Source organism: Dicentrarchus labrax, unplaced genomic scaffold (assembly GCF_905237075.1).
Source record: "Dicentrarchus labrax unplaced genomic scaffold, dlabrax2021, whole genome shotgun sequence".
NCBI lineage: Eukaryota > Metazoa > Chordata > Actinopteri > Moronidae > Dicentrarchus > Dicentrarchus labrax.
The window spans coordinates 13,052,025-13,071,554 of NW_026136723.1; the positions used below are offsets into that span (position 1 = coordinate 13,052,025).

A 19,530-nucleotide genomic window follows, 5' to 3' on the forward strand; every position below is an offset into this window, starting at 1 on the left:
GTTATGGTAATGTGCATCTGTGGATCATGTACACACACACATAATATCCAAAACACTTATCCAATGCAAATTAAGGCCGTGTCAGTTTAATCATTGGTATATCGTTTGTCATCAAGACATAGGGAAAACAACAAAATCTTTTTTTTTTAACATTTCAGTTAATTTTTTTTTTTTTCATGCCCTCAAATATCTGAAGCAAATTTGTAAACTTTAGATAGGTAATGTTCCAATATTCTTACCACTTTGAGATAAACTTACCATTATGAAAAAAAACGTACTGCCCTTGATGGTCTCATGATGCATATAAGCACTTCAGAAACCTCAGAAACTTTAATAAATACAATGTTTAACCTGCTCCTTATACTGAATAGGTATACATTGAGAGGCAAGATTACATGGAAACAAACAAACAAACAAACAAACAAACAGAATTGTCCTCTTGGATCTCTATCCAGTAACTTTCACAATGCTAACTTTTAGACATGTATGGTTGTCTACGCTCTTCTGTAAAAACGGTAAGATTCAATGACTTAAATGTTAACAGGCACAAAGAAAGACTGGTTGTATCGCCAGCAGTTTAGCTGTTGCCTTAAACTGCCCTGGGTGTCTTGTCCATCTTCAATAAGCAAAGAATGTCCAGTGTGTAAGCTACATTTTTCCCATGAGAAATTTTATTTACAGAGATTCTTTTTTTCAATGTTCAGAGTTTCTTTTCTTTTTGCAGCTTTTGTCGTTTTAGGCTCCCAATAGCGGTGAATCCACACACAGTTTTACAAAAAGAGGAGATCCCAAAACCAGAGTCAGGCAAGTAAGTTCAGAAATATCAAAAAACCTAAAATCTCAAGTCTCAGCTGGCAATACTGCATCATTGCTTTTTCTCCTTCTTTCTCTTGTCTGTTTTGTTGCCAGTTGATGTAGAGACAGCAGGCCGTCTTACAGGCTGAACCACAACCCTCCCGTTGGCCCCGCACTGCAGGGTAAATCTTTCTGGGTTCAGGGGCTGTCCTGAATCATCCCTCAGCCGGGCCAGCACGTCTCTGGTCAGCTGCTTTATCTGCTGGCCCACAGCACCCATTGTCTTGGCTGTAAGCTGTTTCTCCCTCAGTAGCCTGTCTCTCTGAGCGTGCAACCTTTCCACCTCCTCCTGGAGCCCTGTGATGGCATCTAGCTTGCGCTTGCGGCAGTTCTGAGCTGCCAGTTTGTTCTTCCCTCGTCTGCGGATGTCCCTCAGGAGGGTCACCTGTTCAGGGGTGAAGCCGTGACCGTCAAGGACCTCCAGGAACTCCTCCACAGGCATGTTGACAATCTGCAGGACAGAGAATGGGATGCACATGGCACGGGCACGCATCTCATCACGACTCAGGTCCCTCTCATCCAACCTTGGCCCATCGTCATCGCTGAGAGGCTCCTCTTTGATACCTTTGTGGGAAAGTGTTACTGATGGCTGGTTGTAGAAAGCAGGAGATGAGTAGCTGTGGTCATGCCATACACTCTCACTCAGATCAATGGGTGACCACGTTGTGGTGTAGTCCATGATGCCTTTTGAGGGAACTGAATCCACTTCACTACTGTAGCCTGTAGCTCCACACTCATCCTCACAGTATGAACTAGATGATGATGACATGTCGGATGAGCCTGGATAAGTGAAGAGTTAATTATCGTATTAGTATGCATAACAAACAATTTCTTCACAATCCATGGCAATAAGACATTTAATCTACTAGTATTTGTTGATATTTGAACCAACCTGGGGAGACTGGACCTCCAGAGCTGCTCTCTAAGGAGAGGCCTGAGTCCGAGTCCAAGTCCTCGAGGACCTGTGGGTCTATGCTCTCCAGACAGCCCATAAGCTGGGTGTCTATAGGATCCAGGCCTTCCAAACCTAGCTGATTGATCTGGTCAAATACTGCCTCATCCAGACAGCCACCCAGCTCACTATGTTGGGACACATTTCCAGTTAAATTACATACTGATGCAAAGGGGAGAGCAGCCAGGCCCAATGCCATCCCTGGTGACGCGTCGGAGTGTGAGGAGCCTGTGGATTCCAGTCGGAAGAGGGTTCTTTGTTGTTGGGGGACTGGCCTGGACTCAACTCTTTCAGACACCACACCAAACGCTCCAGCACTGGTTACCATAGCATCATGCAAACTGACATCCTGGCTGATGGCGGTAGTGATGTCTGTGTCAAGGTCTGACAGACGCTCGGTTACAAGGGAGTCCAAGTCCTACACATGAGACATTTTAACTGAATTTTAGTCTTTGTAATTTTGAAAATCCTCCAACATGTCGATCATCATGGGACACAAAAGCTCTCTGTTGCAATATAGTGATGGTTTCTAGCTTATGCATCTGAATTACTGTTTGTAAAATGATAGTAAGCCTTGTGGTTAATTCATTTTCAGGAGTATGTAATGAATATGAGCAGACAACTTACGTCAAGGTCAGTAACAGACAGAGAGAGTAAATTGTTCCAGTGCTGGTCAATATCAATGGTAGGAGGATGTTGGCGTGCTGGATCAGACAGTGCAGTGATGCCTTCAAGCAGACTCTGAAAGAGGCAAAAAAAAAAAATACATGCATAGAATGCAACACTGGCAGAGTGGTATGTTTTGTTGTCAAACCTGTCCAATGTGAATTAAAGTATTTGTGCCAAAGCTAGCTGTGTAGATTATTAGGAACAAGAACTGAAACGTAAAGTGTTTCCTTGTCAGAGATACAGTGATTATTGTGCTTCTGCATCTCTTATCTTACATGTCATTAGCAAAACAGAACGGTATGTTAAGAGTGATGAAGTCATGTGAAAATTTGATTTTCTGGTTAAAAATAACTACAACGTAGTCAATCAACCCCTCCTGGCCAAGGCTACATTCACTTTGAATGAAGTGTGAATGAAGGTGAATGAAGATGAGAAGCATGTTCAGATGTATTTGTAATCTACAAACAGTGTAGTGTAAACTCTGTAAACAAGTATAATTACTTTTCAGAATAGAGTGATCCTGATGAAATGTGCAATGCTTTCAGCAGTATAACTGTGTAACCATGATCATACCTCTTGTTCCAGTGTGGAGCTGTGAGCCAGCTGAGTGAGCGGGGCAGGTTCTTCCTCCTCTTGAACTTTAGCATCATCCTTCTGGTTGGGCAAACAAAGGCAGATGGAGAAAGGGAAGACAGAATTGGGGAACAGGCGAGTCAGATTCAGGATAGAAAAGAAGGGAAAAAAGAAAGTCAGTTTGTTAGCTGACATCCAAAGACTTACATTACATTACATTTCTGGTTTGGTGATCCAATAATCGCCATTGCAGATAATTGGATATCTTAGAGAATTTTTACTGTTCTGTTCTGACAGAGAAAATGATTGTTTTAATAAGCAGTTGTTGTAACTCCGGAGGGAACAGAGACCAACTAATCAGACTACATTTATTGCCGGCCATAGTCCGGCCAACTGTGATAGGGGACTTTCATGAAGCAGAAGAAATGTGTGAGCTGTTGTTGTGTACGAAAATGACTTCAGATCTTTTTACTTCCAGAAGGCTACTTACTCTCAGAGATGACCCAACCTTTTAGACATTGTAAGACTCTCCTGATACAGCAAGTACAGCATGTAATATAGGTCACCAGCTGTCTGCCACAGACACAATATTCTTGATATATCCAAACACAGAAAAATATTTCCCATGCCGTGATAAAAGCAGATGGATTCTTATCTGTTCCAAAAAGAGAGTGATTGCTGAATCAGTTTTTGCGTTAATGCTAGAGGCAAAAACATGACAAACTGTTCTCTACACCAGCCAAGTTCTGCCCAAGCTTTGTCTGAGCTTGTCGACTTCTACTGGCCTTACAGCTTCAAATGTCTCAGTGAAAAAGACTGTACATAGTTATTGATAGTTACTTTCAAATATTACAGCTATAGACCTCTCCTTTAAAATATTGTGTTTCCATAAACCACAACATTGTCCCCTACAAGCAGTTAAGCTATTACTTATTTGACAAAAGAGAGGGTAAAGAATGAAAGATGTGTCAACATCACATTATCCTTGTGAACAAGAACCCTGGGAGGGGGCACTGTTCAAGTATGGACCACAGCTTTTGTGTAAGCAAACAGGGTGTGGGTCTAAGCCTCACTTCTCCACCTCTCAAGGCCCACAGCTGGCGATTGAGTCTGAAGAAAGGGGATACAGTTACACAAATGGCGACATCAACTGCCCTCAGGACATAACATCCACCAAGCAGCTGTTTCTACCCTGAATTAGAAAAACTGAATCACTGGGAGAATTAAATATAATGGTCTGGTGTAATTACAGTGTTAAAAACATAATGGCAGTAACAGATTACAGATGGCAGCAGTAACACTGAATATGAAACAACACTTTCTACAATCAACAGATTTTAACAATAACAAGTGAGTGAAACTCTTGGCAAATAGTAGTTTTCTCCCCATGTGGTCATCCAATACACTGGGCTACTTGGGGTCTTATTTGTGAAGTTAATTCTATTGTCCTGACTATTCAGAGAGGGCTTAATGTGAGTGAAGGGTGACAGGTGCAGTAGACAGTTTGTTGAATACTTGTGATGGTGTACATCAAACTAGATTGTATCATTAACAGGTTATATGGATACTTATTTAACCAGGCCAGTAAATTGTTGTTTAAACAGAGTTACCAAGTAAATGCATATCCCATAATCTAACTAGGCAAGAACTTTATCACCGACATGCAATTTGTGAGTCAGGAGTCCTACAAAGTGAAAGTGAATGCACATTGGAGGTTTTGCTAACGGGTTATCACATCTTATTATCTTATTATCTTGTTTACTGGTGAAGCAGGAAATGTTACAACATAATAAGTTACTGGTTGGATGGACAATCATCATTGTATAACACGGGCTAATGGTGCTAGTTAGCTATTGTGATAGAGAATAGTTGTTCTGTTAAGCTTCGAGGAAGTTTTAACTTTAGTTCATCACCAAGGTTAGTCAAGTAATCTAGCTGGCCAGCCAACTCTCTGTCATATGGCTTAGTTAGCAGCAAAGTCTGTTTAACTTTATGTTACATCACACACAAACACTTGCCTCTTTAAGAAACCCACAGGCTCCAGCGTTACAAGGCCCCTGTCCGAGTTCAGTGGTTGTTTGGCACACCTCTTGGCCACTGTCAGGCAGGTGTTCACTGCCATCCCTGACTTCGTCCCCCGGGGTTTCTAACTCTGTGCTGGTGTCAGTGTTGTTGCTAGTTGAAGGCCCACACTCAGCCTTGTCAGTGGCAGACACTTGGTGCACCAGCCATGCGTTCAACTGTGTGGGGAAACGCGGGGAGCCAAGGGTCCTTACTTCGTCTAGTAGCCGGCGACTTGCAAAGAAATAGTCCAACTCGGGACATTTTGGATGCACACTGTATCCGTCAAGAGTGTCTCTCAAATTATGAAAGGGTGTCTGGGTGTAGGCTGAGCTAGGACCCAAGTTAATCTCTATCAGAGGCGAATAGTAGCCGCTTAAGTAGCTGTCGATATCCACACGAACTCCAATCAAACTGAGTAAGATTGTTAACTGAATCAGGCCGTCTGTGAAGTATTTTTTCGCGATTTGCATTTTCTAAATACTTTCCGAGCTGCAGATAATTGTGAAATCCTGACCCAACAGTTCCTCTTTCCCGAATGGACAAAGGGAAAAGCCTAACAAAAGAGCACGCCTTCCCCTGTCAGACAAAGAGGTCCGCCTGTACCGGCGAAATCGTTAGATAGCTATGCTAACTGTTAGCAGTTCGCTATCAGCTTTAATTACCGGTTAACGGGAACCTAATTGCGCAAACATAGCGAAAACGTTACTCTTCAGTCCCTTATAGCGGAGCAATCATTCGTGCCTAACACCTAGCTATCAAAACCTCCCTCGCGTTGTCAATTAAACAGAAAATGAAACATCTGAAAAGCTAAATGCTGTCACCGCAGAGTGCTGCTACTAGGGAAACTTCGATCCTGGATTTGCATAACTCATGCAGATTGGACCAGAGCGTTGACCGCAACAGAATCTTATTGGACAAGAAGAATGTCCGTTATAATATTGACCAATGAGAGGAGGCGACGGTTGTCAAGTGCTACCAGGCTGCCTGCCTCCCCCCACCTAACCTCCCAGATTATAGCTAAACATATAATTTAACGTTACAGGGATAACAGCAAAAAAAATAAACTTAAATTGATAACACGTCAGAAATACATAATAAATGTTGTTTTTTGTATTCATTTCCATCTTTCAACAGTTCATTGATTATGGATGTCAGAGGAGCATGGTTAGGTTGCAGTTCCGGGACGCTTGTGCTACTGACCTGCATTTGTACCATGTTTGGCCTACTGGTAAGTGGCTGAATTACAGGTTGAACTTGTTCAACTGTATGACAAAAGTTAATCCTCTATGTCAACGGCAACACTCGCGTCTACAAAACACCTTACTTACCTACTGAGCATCTAACACATCAGTCCAGTAGTTTATTCATAAGTGGAGGAAAATAATAAGTGTACATTCACTCAAGTAGACTGCAGGATCTATAGTTCTGTTACTTTTCAGACTAAATCTTCTGTCAAAACATGTCAGTTCATTGAATATAATGCATTGTTATGGATTCAACTACCCAACAATACAATAGTTAAAGGTCCAGTGTGTAATTTACAGTATTGTTTTTAGAGCAGTGTTTGTACAGGAGCTGAGAATGAACAAACCAAACACTGGCTCTAGGGTCTTTCAGTTTCTCCTGTGGAAGGTGAGCTGTATTCAGATGGTTGCAATCTGCAACTTCACTGCTAGATACCAATAAATCCTACATACTGGTCCTTTAAAATACCTCCACCCCTACCCCTTTCAACTTTGAAATGCTGCTTACAGCATCATCATTATTCATTATAATATAATTATATATAATATAATAAAAACAATCTAAAATGGACTATATTTGTACATTTAGCTACTTTTGCTTAAGCAAAGGATTAATACTTCAGATACATCAAGCACTGGACATGATATTGGGATGGGAAAGAGAAAGAGGGAATTTGTAAAATGTTACCAGGGGTCTAGACCACACTATTAGAGTGAACACAATATTATGATCACAAAAACATGGATGTTTCAATGTCTGTCTTATCAGTTGTTTCATAAAGTTTGTATGTCCATTTAATCTAGGTTTAGGGTTGTCCCCTCCAGCTGAGTAAGACTGATAACCTTTAGGTACTATATAGACTCCTGCTTTGGTAACTTCTACTGCAGCAGAGACACAAGAATGAAAAGATTAAATAAGGAATGAAAGGCCATATGTGGTATATTTGTTTGTACCCTGTTTTTTTTACCATTACAATCATAAGTCATACAAGAACCACATGCTCAAAACAAATGATAAAGGTCATACAAAATCATTCATTTGGAGGAGCTCAGTATGTCCTTCTCCAAGATCTGCATAAACTAGTTTGGCTTTATCAAGTAAATATCAAAATGGGTGATTTTATAAAAGCCTATTCTTGTCTTAATACACAGAGACGCCCAGGGTCTCTGTATGACCAGATTAACACGTGTTTGCTGATATCTAGTTTTATACAAGGCTAAATGCTGGCTTATGTCAGTGGTGTGATTAGGGAGAGCCTTGAGTAGAATCAAAAGAGCAAAACGAGAAAACAGACAGAATTAAAAACAGGAACTATGTGCACCTTTACATATTTAGTACAGTATGTACTGTATATCAGGTGGTGGAAGAAGCATTTATAGCCTGTACTTAAGTAAAACTAAAAACATCAAGTGAAAAATATACTTAAGTATCACAAGTAAAAGTATTTTCAATAACACTTATTGTGTGTTATTGTTATGTATATTAGTGTTATGTTATTACTGATGTCCTAATGTGTAAGCAGCATTTAAATGTTGATGCTTGGCTCAGTGGAGCTATTTTTTATGTTGGGATGTTCAATCTATAACAATCATATGCCTTTTTTCTAAAATTGTAATATTAAAAGTAACAACAAAAACTCACTGAGTCATAGTATAAAATAGTGATAGCAGAAAATAGTAATACTCAAATGAAGTACAAGTAGGCCTACCTCCAAAACATACTTTGATAGATGCCTTCCACCACTGAGTAAATTATGCTGTGGGCTCTGATTAAACAAATCAAAGTTAACATTTATATGTCTTTATACAGAGATAACTCTTGATATGGATTATCAGAGGAAACAGGCCTGGCTGCAGACGCCAAGTCACCCTGCTGGACTTTGCTGAAGGTGGGTACTGGTGATCTGGCTCAATTGCGACTCCTGCTGGTGAATACTGGGAACATTAATGAATACCAATATTCAGTCGCGTCCACACTACTCTAATGAAATCAGGACAGTACTAGGCCAATTACAAAAAAAACGTGACTCATATTTTATAAACTTCTACTTTGCAGCTGTGTAAACCTTTCTTAGTGAGAAAGAGGTGTTAGGTTACATATTTTGCATTCTTTGGGTTAGTTATTTATTTCCTTTTGTCTAACAGCCTGATCAGTTATCAATGTTGACTGATAAAAAAAAATGACACACCAGCAAAGACTTTTTTATGCGAAAGCGGTATTTTACTTGATACATTAAAATAATTTTCTAGACGTATAATGTGAGAACCGCGTGTAGGCTATAAAGGAAAAAGGATCTGTCACGACACTGACGTTAGGCTTCATCTTATAAATGCAAAATGAGAATAAACTGTTGAAGTCCAAATGAATAAAAACACTTCCTCTGGGTCTCTACAGTGCACTGAGCACTCTGAGTGTGGCTGCTGTAGAGTTTCTGTGCTATGAAAATCCAAAATAAAGCTTTTGGAAGTAGTCTACACAGACTTTTATATGGCATGTCATCACATAAAAGTGAATAAAATCGTAACCAACTAGGAACAATAATGAGTGGCTATAACAAGGCTACACAACAGCAAGTTCAACACACATTGCCTCGGTCAGCTTGACAGTCTCAACAGCAGACAGTCGAGCCCTCCTGCAGAACAGGCGCAAATCTATTGCAGACAAGTCAAGCGTGCTCTACGTTCATCACACTTCATTTGGGATGCAGCTGCAACACTGTAACAAAGTGCAAGAATGTAACTTTCACACAATTTGAACATTTCAGAGCTATTTGAAATTGTATAGTCTATCACTGGAAGATTTGTTGTGTAATCGCGTCCTACGCTGTTTATACGCTGCATCAGTCTTGCAAAGCTATAACAAACACACACCCCCCTTAAAAATAACAAGTGACATTTTGCGGTCCGCCTCATCCAAGCTTTTTTCAGATCGACAAATCCAGACCCTAAACGCTCCAAATCGCGTCGCTTTTAAAAAGCTGTGAAAAGTAATCAACTCCAATTGATCTGACGCCAGCGTGCAGTCACTTGATTAATCCACAAGTATTTTCATAACGATGTGAAACACATTTAAATCAACTTTGTGAAGTTCTGACAGATTTATGAGGGGAGAGCTCTTAAATCACCACCACATACTCCTCTCAGGGCGAAGCTGATTGGTGGGATTATGCGTGATGTGTAGGAGGCTAGTGCGCGTGCGCACCAGTTTGTGTCTCGCAAAGACTCATGGGAAACCTGAGGGAAATCGAGGTGACTTCCGTGGGACTATTTCTTTTAGTTATTTTCTGTTTTTTACCCCAGGAATGACCTTTCTAACGTTGAAAGTCATTATTACACACTGGTCTCGGGTCAGATTGAAGGTGATGCTGAGTCAAAGGCTAATCCAAAATTAACTGTCTCATATAATAATTATTTTTTGTCTAATCTTATTTATTTATTGCATTCTTTATTAGCCTATAATACCTTTGGGGCAGAGAAGCACATAGTTCCACTCTTCTTGAAAAGTGGATGAGAAATGTTAATTTTGGACATGAGCCTATTGATTGGTAACCTATTTTATTCAGTAATCTACAATAGACATACTGTATGTGGCATCGGTTGCAGGTTAAATTAGATGTTTAATTTAGCACAGCAAAACACTGTTCCATACTGTCATGTATTCCTATTTAATCACTTGATTTTACAGGACTGATGTGGTGTTTGAAAAAATATTTTATATAAGCCTATGTATAATGATTGGAGGAATATTTTTTATCTAATAAACCCAAATAATGAAGTATTTTAAGAATATTAAGCCAGAAAAAGATCTATCCATCCTCTTATGTATCAGAATTTTTAATTAACTGTTTAATGTCATTTTGATAAACATTTGTATTTTTAACATATAAAGCAAATAAAAATAACCTTATTGTGATCAACTTTGTTCATGGAAAATAGGCTATAATATACTACCCCAATTATCATAACAATAAGTATTATTATTTTGTTAAAAAAGTATCATTAGATACATACTACTGTGTGTGTAATTGTGTGTACAATAATTTGTCTTTTTATGAATAGGAGGTATAATATAATAATAATAGTTTACCATCATTACCTTCAAATTTAATTCACCCACGTCTGTGAATATATAAATATACAAAAATATAAAATATGCCCATACAAATATTTGAGTACATTTGTGTACTTTAACGCATCAAGTGTAAATGTGTTTAAAACAGTGCTGTGTGTTTGACTTGCAGCTGTGTGTGTGTGAGTGTGTGTGTGTGGCTGAATAGGCTCAGCTAGCGGAGCTCTGTCCTCCAGAGAGCAAAACAACCGACTGGCTGCTCTCTGCCTCCAGAGCCCCGTCGCTGCTTGATTGACATCCGCGTTCAGCCAATCAAACAACGAATCACAATCCTGACTTCCTATTGGCTCACCACTCGCGCTCCAGCGCCACTGCATCAGCCAATCGCAGAGCGTGTTTCACCGTCATACTTAATATAGCGGTTCTGGCAGACTCTGTGGCGCCCCGCAGCGGAGGCATATGGAAGCAATTTTACGTCGGGCTCGTTGTCTGCAAATTGAGTTGTAATAATGAAAAATGCTTCGTTGTTTTCAGAGCTTTATTTCTTTTAGATTTCAATACAGGTTTTATTTTAATGCTGATGAGCTGTGCAGACCTTTTCTACATTATGTGTCCCTCTGGTCTGCAGGAAACGGACTGCTTTGTGTTAGTCTAGTTAGCAGTGTTCCTGCTTTATTCCATCAGCAGCAATACATCTCCTGTTGACAGTAAATTAGGACTGCTGTTTTTATTACCACACCAAGCCATGAAACAAACAATAATCTTTAATTTTTAATAATTTCTTTTAGTCTGTAACGTTGTACCATTTTGCAAAGCATTTGTTTTGTCCTCTAAAGTTATAGTGCAGCATTGGCCACGAGGGGGCGCTACTGTCCAGGTTTTGTGTATCCTAAACTCTGACCTGTGGCTTATTCGCTGTGTTCACTAATTGAAATGTTGAAGCTCTGTCAGGCTCTTTGCTCTTTGACTGAATGGAGATATACTTATGATCAGTAACATCCCACTCAGAATCAAAAAAAAAAAAAAAGCTGCTTTAAACAGGCGCAGATTTTGGAGCTCTTCCTCATTTTCTCCTCCCTCCTTCCTTTTCTCTCATCATTTCTCTAGAGTCCAGAGGCTGAGGGGCCAACGGTCGGGCGAGGCGCTGACAGTAAAAAAAATAAATAAAAAATTTCAGCATGAGAAGCAGTCTTGGATTTGATGTCAGAGACTGAGATGGCCGCCTTGATAAAGTTGGTCTGGCTTGCAGAGATTGGCAGCCTTCTCCTTGGAAAAGAAAACAGAAAGGGCCCTACATAAACAGAGGAAAATGGCCCTGGCCGAGCAGAAAAACAGCCCTGTATGATGTGACCGGCTAACTTTGGAACGATATCAGTTCAGACGTGTACGGTACACACATGCGGAAGAAAGAGGAGAATTCGTGTGCAGTCATACAGGATGTGTGTGTGTGTGCGTGTGTGTGTGTGTGTGTGTTTGTGTGTGTGTGTGCGTGTGTGTGTGTGTATTTGTTTTCAGGCCTATCATGCCTCTCTGCCTTTTTCTGTGCTTGAAGGAAACCTCCTCTGTTCCTGTGGCTATTGTGTCTGCTTCACTAATGGACTCCTCTCACCCTGTCTCCTTTTCCTCCCTCTGTCCTTCCATCCCTTTTCTCCCATATCATATCCATGTATTCCTCGGGGGGCTGATTAAAAGGCTTTCTAGCAGGGGTGAGGGGAGAAGAGCGGAGAGAGAAGAGGAGAAGGCGGGGTGGCAGTGGAGAAGAGTGGTCCTTATTACCCCATATGTCTGGATAGGAGAGGGTGGAGTGGAGGTCCTCTTCCAGTTAATCAATAGAGATACCGTCCTTCTACGCTCTCTGTGTCTCTCTGTGTGTCTCTCTCTCTTTTTCTGTCTCCTCATCCCTCCACCCTTAGACTCCCCCATTAGAGATAATGTGTCTGGTATTGACACAGTGAGGTCTGGGTACTATGACAGAAATACAGTTTTGCTCTGTGAGGCCGAGTTCCACGTCAAAACTCTGTGGTCAACAAAACGACCTGAGTCATCGACTTGCTGTTTAACCACGTTGATTGTGTGCTGCATCCTTTCATTGTTGGCCATTCACTGTGAGATTTACCATTGAATCAGTCAAATTGATTTGAAATGCAATTGTACTTCTTCCTCTTCTTGGATATCTTTGGTAAAATTAATAAGATTTAACGTAGAAATTGCTACAACATCTGTTCATTTAGTATTGAGCTCATATTCCTCTCACGAGAAAATGCATGTGAAGGCATTACAATTGATTATATTGGCACTTTTTCTCAGCAAGGTACCTACGATATTCCAGTATTTTCCAGGAAATCGATGTGTGTAAACCCTTTTATCCCATTAGAAATTGATTTCCATGGTCACAAGCTCACTTTTTCCATATTCATATTGCCGTTGCTTGGTTGGAACACACAAGTCGGCTTCAGTAATTTTAGGTCTTTGTGTTTTGGTAAGAAGATAAAACTGAAATATGTCTTTCTATTGTGACACACATAAGTACTCTTACTTGTTTTTTGATTTTAATTTGATTTAATTTTGGATCTACTAAAAACACTGCAGCGAAAGGATAACTGTTTAAGTGAGAATACATATTTTCAACATTACACAGTAAAAAAAAAAAAACTAAATTATATTGCTAGAAACAAAATTAAATCAGCAGTTTGGACTGATTTACACAGGGCAAAAGAGGTGAAAGTGGAAGATGTTTACTGATGATTACTGAGCAAGTAAAGTTGCAGATTACAGAGCATATTATGAGTGTCTACTGCATGGCTGACCCATGATAAGAGAACCCCAAACATAATTACTAAATTGAAAATATTTCTTAGGCGAAACAATTAGCCTGCTAGAGGAGAGTGACTGGAACAGACCATTGTTGACAATGGAACGGGGGGATCCCTGTCTCCCCTGGCTGGCCGAGGGTCGTGTGGGTGTCGCCCCGCAGGGCCGCAGGGCTTCAGACGCAGAGACTTCTGAGAGATGCCTAGGGTAGCAGTGGGGCGAACCACCTCTGACCTCCCTGACTTTGTAACCCCCGGGGTCACAGAGGGAGGGGCCCGACGCTACAGGGGATAGGCTGTAATTGATGTGGGGAGGGAGGGAGGCCTGTGGGGGCTGCTGGAAGCAGAGAGGGTGGGAGGGATGGATAGGAAACCTGAGGCCCCAGAGAGAGGCAGGAGTGGGAGAGCTGATGAGGCCTCTGGTCTGTGTCCACGGGTCTATGGTGCTGGTCTGGATCCCATGGGAGGTAGCGTGGCTGAGATGACGGTAGATCAGAGCCTTGACTGTCCAAACCGCAGACAAATCTTATTAGTTGAAGTGACTGGTTAACTAAACAGGAATGAAAATCAAAATCTTGCTCTATTCAACAATAATATATTCTGTCTATTATATGCAACAGCTTGAATTTCCATGCTGGCATGTGCAATTAAAAGTCTTTTAACTGCTATGGGACATGACTTATGCTGAATATATATATATATATATTTAAGTATTTAAGTATACAAAACTTTAGAAAAGACTAAATAACCCGAGGGGTTTCCACTTGCCACATTCTCTGGTAATCACTAACGTACAGCTGTACTCTCTAAAGTCCTCTTTCCTGGACTGTTAAGCATGAGCCAAACAAGTATTTGCTGTTATGATAACACTGACTTATCCATATACAGACATGCAGCTAAATCCATCTCCCCTTTTGAGGTAGTCAAAGAAGTGAAATCTTTGCTAGTTTTTGGCAAAAAGTCACAGTTTCTCTTTCTTCAGTCTAAGGTCAAAGGGCATGCTGAATTGCTGTGGTGTGGGGAGGAGGGGTGGGCGAGGGAGGCAATGGCTGACAGATGTTAACAGAGGCCTGACTGCACTTCTGTGACCATAAGAAGGGAGAAGGATTTTACCACTCTCACCAAAAGTCCCAGTCCATTCCACCGCTACTGTACAGGCCATGTGGTGAATGCTCCTCTCCGCAAAAACACTGAGCTCCGCAAAAACACTCAGCTCCACTGTCAACCTCTTTGGCCTCTATCCTATCCATATGGCCTGGGTGTATCTTACCAGGGCCCAGTTGGTCCTGTGTGGGCCCCCTATACCATCTATCCCATCGATTTCTACCCGCCTCAGTGTGGAGTGGTTCCCTGACTGCCTCTCTTTCACAGCCACGGGATTCCTCAGTGCTCCGCGTTCGAGCAGGCTGCTCTCGAGTTACTGGGATGCCGGCGCAGATCGTGTCAAAGCTGTTATTTTAGAGAACTGGTTGAGGAGAGGGAGAATGTGTACGATGTTTGTGAGGGAGAGAGATTCAGAGTTTCCTGTCCACATCATAGCACTCTTGAGGATTCTAGTCCTGTCACGGGCATCAAACATAAACATGTCCTCCCAAAGCTATAAACACATGGTCAAAGAAAATAGTTTGGAGGTGTATTGGTGAAGATGAGTGTGGCTAATCCAGTCTGTGCTTTGGATTACTGGTCTTCTGTAAAAATTGTGAAGGAATTCATAATTCCCACCTACCTCTGGGAGTTGATGTTTTACAACTCCCATTTGGGCCATCTTCTAGTTTTTTCATTCCATACTTCTTCACTTCTAATCACACCTTTTCCCTGTTTGGGAATTCAAAGGGGAAAGTTTGGAATACAGTGAGTTAAATTTTAGCGTTGATAAATTCACATAACCTTAAATCAACCAGGACTTACGTGGAAATTGTGCAGTCAGGATTTAGCAAGCACGCATATTAATGATGATGACCCCTGATTTGCCATGCTTGACTAGGAGAAAACAGATGGTGTTATGAGGGAAAAACAATTTGGCTCGCAGAGCATGTTCCCCACTCCAAGACCACTGGTTCGTTAGGCCACTGAGACAGTATAGTTTGCTTGTTTCCAATCCCTGCATTTCAGGGTGGAAAAATAGCAAAACAAACAAGCAAACAAAACCTCATTGGAAAATATAACTACTCAGCCAGCCAGATCTGCTTAATACAGGGCTTTCATTGCTATTTTGTGTCGTGCATTCGAAGTTGATTTAATTTCTTCTCCCAGAGATGGTAAACTAGGACCCCACAGTACGTGTTGTAAAATGAAATGAAGTGGAAAGAACGCTTTCCACTTATATAGAAAGTGGTGAAACCTATGATGAAAATGAAACAAAATTATAATATACATCTGGAGATGATTTAAATGCATAAAAATCGGGGATGATGTTTAACAAGTAGGCAATCCGGATTATTTGTCCTGCCTGTGCTGCTACATTATTGTCCTTACAAACCAATTTGGAAGGGAAATATATCTAATAAATAGAGACAAAACTTCAAAGGTATTCATCTGCCGTTGTTACATGATAGGCAGCAAAAGCACACCCCTCCTCTCTTGTTTAAAGCAACTGATCCCCATAGCTAATACCCATGATGGAACACTCCCTGTGTCTCTTTGGCCTCCATGAGTGACACCATTGTTGAAGGGGGAGGAGGGTGTGTGTGTGTACTGGGGACACGGTGCTGGTTTCACAGGACTGTGACTGGTGGAGTGTAACGCTGATGAAGACTTCATCCAATCTGCTGTGTTCATGATGGGAGAGCAGAGAGAGTGACCCCTTCTCTGCCCAGACCCCTCAACCCCACAGCGCTATCTCTTCTCTTCCCATTTCTTTTTCTGCCCCAGTTCCCTCTCCCATATGCTGCAATCCACTTAAACAACTTGTTTATTTGTGTGCACATGACCTACACACACACACACACCTACCCAGCATTAAAAAAAACCTCAAACAGTATCATCATGATCAGTTACAGTACAGTTTTAATGTCCATTGAAGATCTAACCGCCGTATGAGAAGCTGTTTCTTCCCGATGAGGATAAAATTATTGTGAAAACACTGTTGCATGCAAACACAGAGCGCCATCTATAGCTGCCTCACCCATGCATTAACACCATTTACGCTAGCATACATGGAGTGTATTTCAACCAGTCTTTGTTTGTGAATGGTAATAGAGGAGCTCCTAAAGGGAGATGGAGGGGAAATAAATGGAGGATTTTCAGCTTGTTAAACGGGGCATTAGAGGGCTTGTGACTGGGAGTTGTAAGCTATAAAACCCAATGGTTCGGCTGCACTCATGTTTTAGTGCATTGGCTCATGGGCTGACAGCTTTGCTGTTTGGGTGTCGTTTTGGGGCATGCCTTGGGGCATGCTTTACGCTGCTCATTTGGCACAGGGGCACTTTCAGGACCCACCGGAGGCAGATTTAGGGAGAGGCCGAGCCCCACATGGAGACTCGTTCCCCTGCACAAATCTGAGTGATATAAAACAGTGAGCGGAGGAGGAATGTAAAACATACATCTCGCTCTTGCAGTACATTTCTGCCTTGGAGCCTGTGTGTCTCAGTTTGTCTTGTGTTTTTTATTTATCTCTATGTTGTCACAGGTTTTTGGCTTCTGAGCCAGATGTAAAGCTAATTAGGTTAGCACTAGATATGATTTGCCATCAAGGTTTCTGAGAAACAGGCAGACATGTGTTTGAAATCTGCACATCTGAGTTCTGTACAGATGTGGAGGCATACATGTGAGCCTTCATGCGTGCACATACACACATTATTATATTTCTCCATGAGGTCTGGAGGTAATTTTAGGGGCGCTTAAATGATCTGGGCTGCCATAATGATGTCCGCATGCTGACATATTTTCATATTTTCAATGAAGTATTCCTCTTGTCTGTTCTCCATATAGCACCAAGCCATCTGGAATAACAACATCGCTTTAAGCTGCACAACCGGGATGGAAAAACAGATGAGGGAAAGAGAAGAAGAAAGGAAACGAGAAAGCTGTACAAAAGGCTCGCTGCTCTCTGCTTGTATCTGCGGTGAAACATTCCCACTCAGCAGTTCTTAGGAGAAATCGCTAGTTTTGTCCATGCCGTATATCATTTTTATTACTCCAAAGGTCAGTGCTATAAGATTACAGATTTACAGTCATCAGCTTGATCTCATTCAGCTGATACATCAAGGTATGAAATTCAGAGATAATATCAGTAATGGCAGCATACGAATAGCAGGATGTTCTTTGTGAGCAGTGAACTTATGTGATCCGAATGAGATGTAACTGTGAGCAACAGTGTCTGGGCAACCATTCTGAACCCTCAGAGCATCCATGCAAGGCATTCAAGGAATCTGTGGACTTTCATGGTGCATGAACAGCCTCCTGGCTGCTTTCGCCAATGGACAAAACTGTCAGCAGGCAACACATCACAGGCGGAGGCGGGGACATTCAGCAGAGCAGCCTGTTTCCTACAAAGGGTGTCTGCATGCCAGTGTGTGATTGGTGTAAACTGAAGATCAATGGGGTCATACAGAGACAATAAACATTCTCTCTCTAATATTACCAGTGTAAATAAATAGTTGGGTAAACTGACCTTCAATCAGCAGTGAATACAAGACAAAAACCCAAACTTACAACAAAAACACTTAAAAATGTAACTTTAGGGCAAGGCAAGTTTATTTGCATAGCACATTTCAACAATAAAAGTGGTTTTCATAAAACATAAAAGGCATTTTACTGGATTTTACTCCAACCATCAATGTCAGCCTAACAAAACTGAGAAGAACAGAAATCATAACACAAATAAACTGAGTGCACTTCATGTCTGCGATACCCAGGCATGTTTAACTTTTAGCTTCTAATCTTTGTTGCTTAATGGAAGAGGGCCTATGTGCGTAATGGTTTTATTTATTTCCGCAACCTTTAAAATGTCGCCTTTTGACCCCAATACAGAAAATCAGCGACCAGCCGGTGGGACAGAGAGTAATCAGACCTCAAAAGACACAAGTGAGGAGAGAGAGGGATTTCCTTTCTAAGATGATACAGTCATCCGTCATAATAGCTGTCACAATGATATGGTTCAACGGTTCCCATTTCCCCATCCGCTGTGTATGTTTGTGTTTAGTGTGTGCCTGTATGAACACACGTGAGCCTGTCTGTGTCTATAGAAGCCTGATCTCATGGCGTGTACAGTAATAATGTTACCTTAATTTCAGTGGCGGAAGAAGTACATTATTTACACCTTTTACTTAACTAAAAGTAAAGTTTGTTTAATACTGTTGGGTACTTTAATTTAGAAAAATACGTAATATTTATAAAGCTTATTATATATTTTGTCAAAGTAACTAGTAACTAGTATAGTACCAAAGTACCAGTATACTGGTTACTTAAATTAATGTAGCAATACTATTCTGTAAAAATACTATTATTGTGCCTGTCTGCGCTGGTGCGCCTCCACCCCCCTTTCCCACCTCCCAGTTGCAAGTTGCTTTGAGTTTTATGTTGTAAAGTGTGATCATATGTGCTTATGTTGCTGAGGTTTTTTCCATGTCCCACACTGTACTCCCCTACAGGAGCAGAGTCTGGGAGCTGCTTTTTTCTTCTCCCCTCTCCTCTTGTTTTTCTCCCCCCCCTGTTCCCCCCACAAGTAATTTCCCCACGGGATTATTAAAGTATATCTGATTCTGATTCTGATTCTGATTCTGATTCTTATTATTTTGATACTATGTGATATAAGTAAAAGTACAGCAGTATTGTCAACAAAATCACTTTAAGCATGAAGAGTAATTCTTAATAATTATCGTGCAAAATAGTCCCAGGTATGTTACACATTTATAAATGTATTGCAATACTATTATTATTGATGCATTGACATGTAAGCAGTAGTCAAATGTTGTGGTTGGTTGAGGTAGAGCTAATTCTAACGATTTTATGTAGATAAATCTACAACAAAGCATCATATTTTATAAAGTAATCAGATGTTGTGCATGTAAAATCTTTTTCTGAGTACCTAATTTGTGACTATAACTGTAATAATGGAGTAAAAAGTACATAATTTCCCTTTGAAATGTGAAGAAGAGGTATAAAGAAGCAAAAAGCAGACCTCAATTACAATTAAGTATGGTACTTACTAGAGTAAATGTACTTAGTTACATTCTACCACTGCATATAATATTGTATAAAGCAAATATTGGCAGAATATACTCAGTACATTTGTTGTGACAATACACTTATCATCATCATTACGATGATCAAAAATCTTTACTGTACCTAACC

At 40.8% G+C, this 19,530-nt stretch overlaps 1 protein-coding gene and 1 long non-coding RNA gene across 3 annotated transcripts; one reads left to right on the top strand and one right to left on the bottom strand.

Moving 5' to 3' along the window:
- Positions 1-70: 70 nt before the first annotated feature.
- On the bottom strand, positions 71-5,976 carry nfe2l3 (nfe2 like bZIP transcription factor 3). Its single transcript, XM_051389937.1, has 5 exons — positions 5,068-5,976; positions 3,050-3,130; positions 2,435-2,548; positions 1,748-2,225; positions 71-1,635 (listed from the first exon to the last, which is right to left on the bottom strand). Exons 1-5 carry the CDS (start codon positions 5,581-5,583, stop codon positions 866-868), a joined length of 1,959 nt encoding a protein of 652 aa, XP_051245897.1. The 5' UTR covers positions 5,584-5,976; the 3' UTR covers positions 71-865.
- A 1,873-nt stretch (positions 5,977-7,849) lies between these two features.
- Positions 7,850-18,936, top strand: LOC127357631 (uncharacterized). Of its 2 annotated transcripts, none has more exons than XR_007882291.1 (3): positions 7,850-8,246; positions 11,534-11,810; positions 17,167-18,936. It is a non-coding gene; the product is annotated as an uncharacterized LOC127357631 (long non-coding RNA). The 2 variants fall into 2 exon arrangements; XR_007882290.1 differs by lacking the exon at positions 7,850-8,246 and adding an exon at positions 9,602-9,716.
- Positions 18,937-19,530: the final 594 nt, after the last annotated feature.

Coding starts and splice junctions, on each gene's coding strand:
- nfe2l3 (XM_051389937.1), bottom strand. CDS start 5,583: ATGCAAATCGCGAAAAAATACTTCACAGACGGCCTGATTCAGTTAACA. Junction 3,131..5,067: donor CCTGTGGGTTTCTTAAAGAG/GCAAGTGTTTGT, acceptor TTGCCCAACCAG/AAGGATGATGCTAAAGTTCA. Junction 2,226..2,434: donor TGTCTGTTACTGACCTTGAC/GTAAGTTGTCTG, acceptor TCTCATGTGTAG/GACTTGGACTCCCTTGTAAC.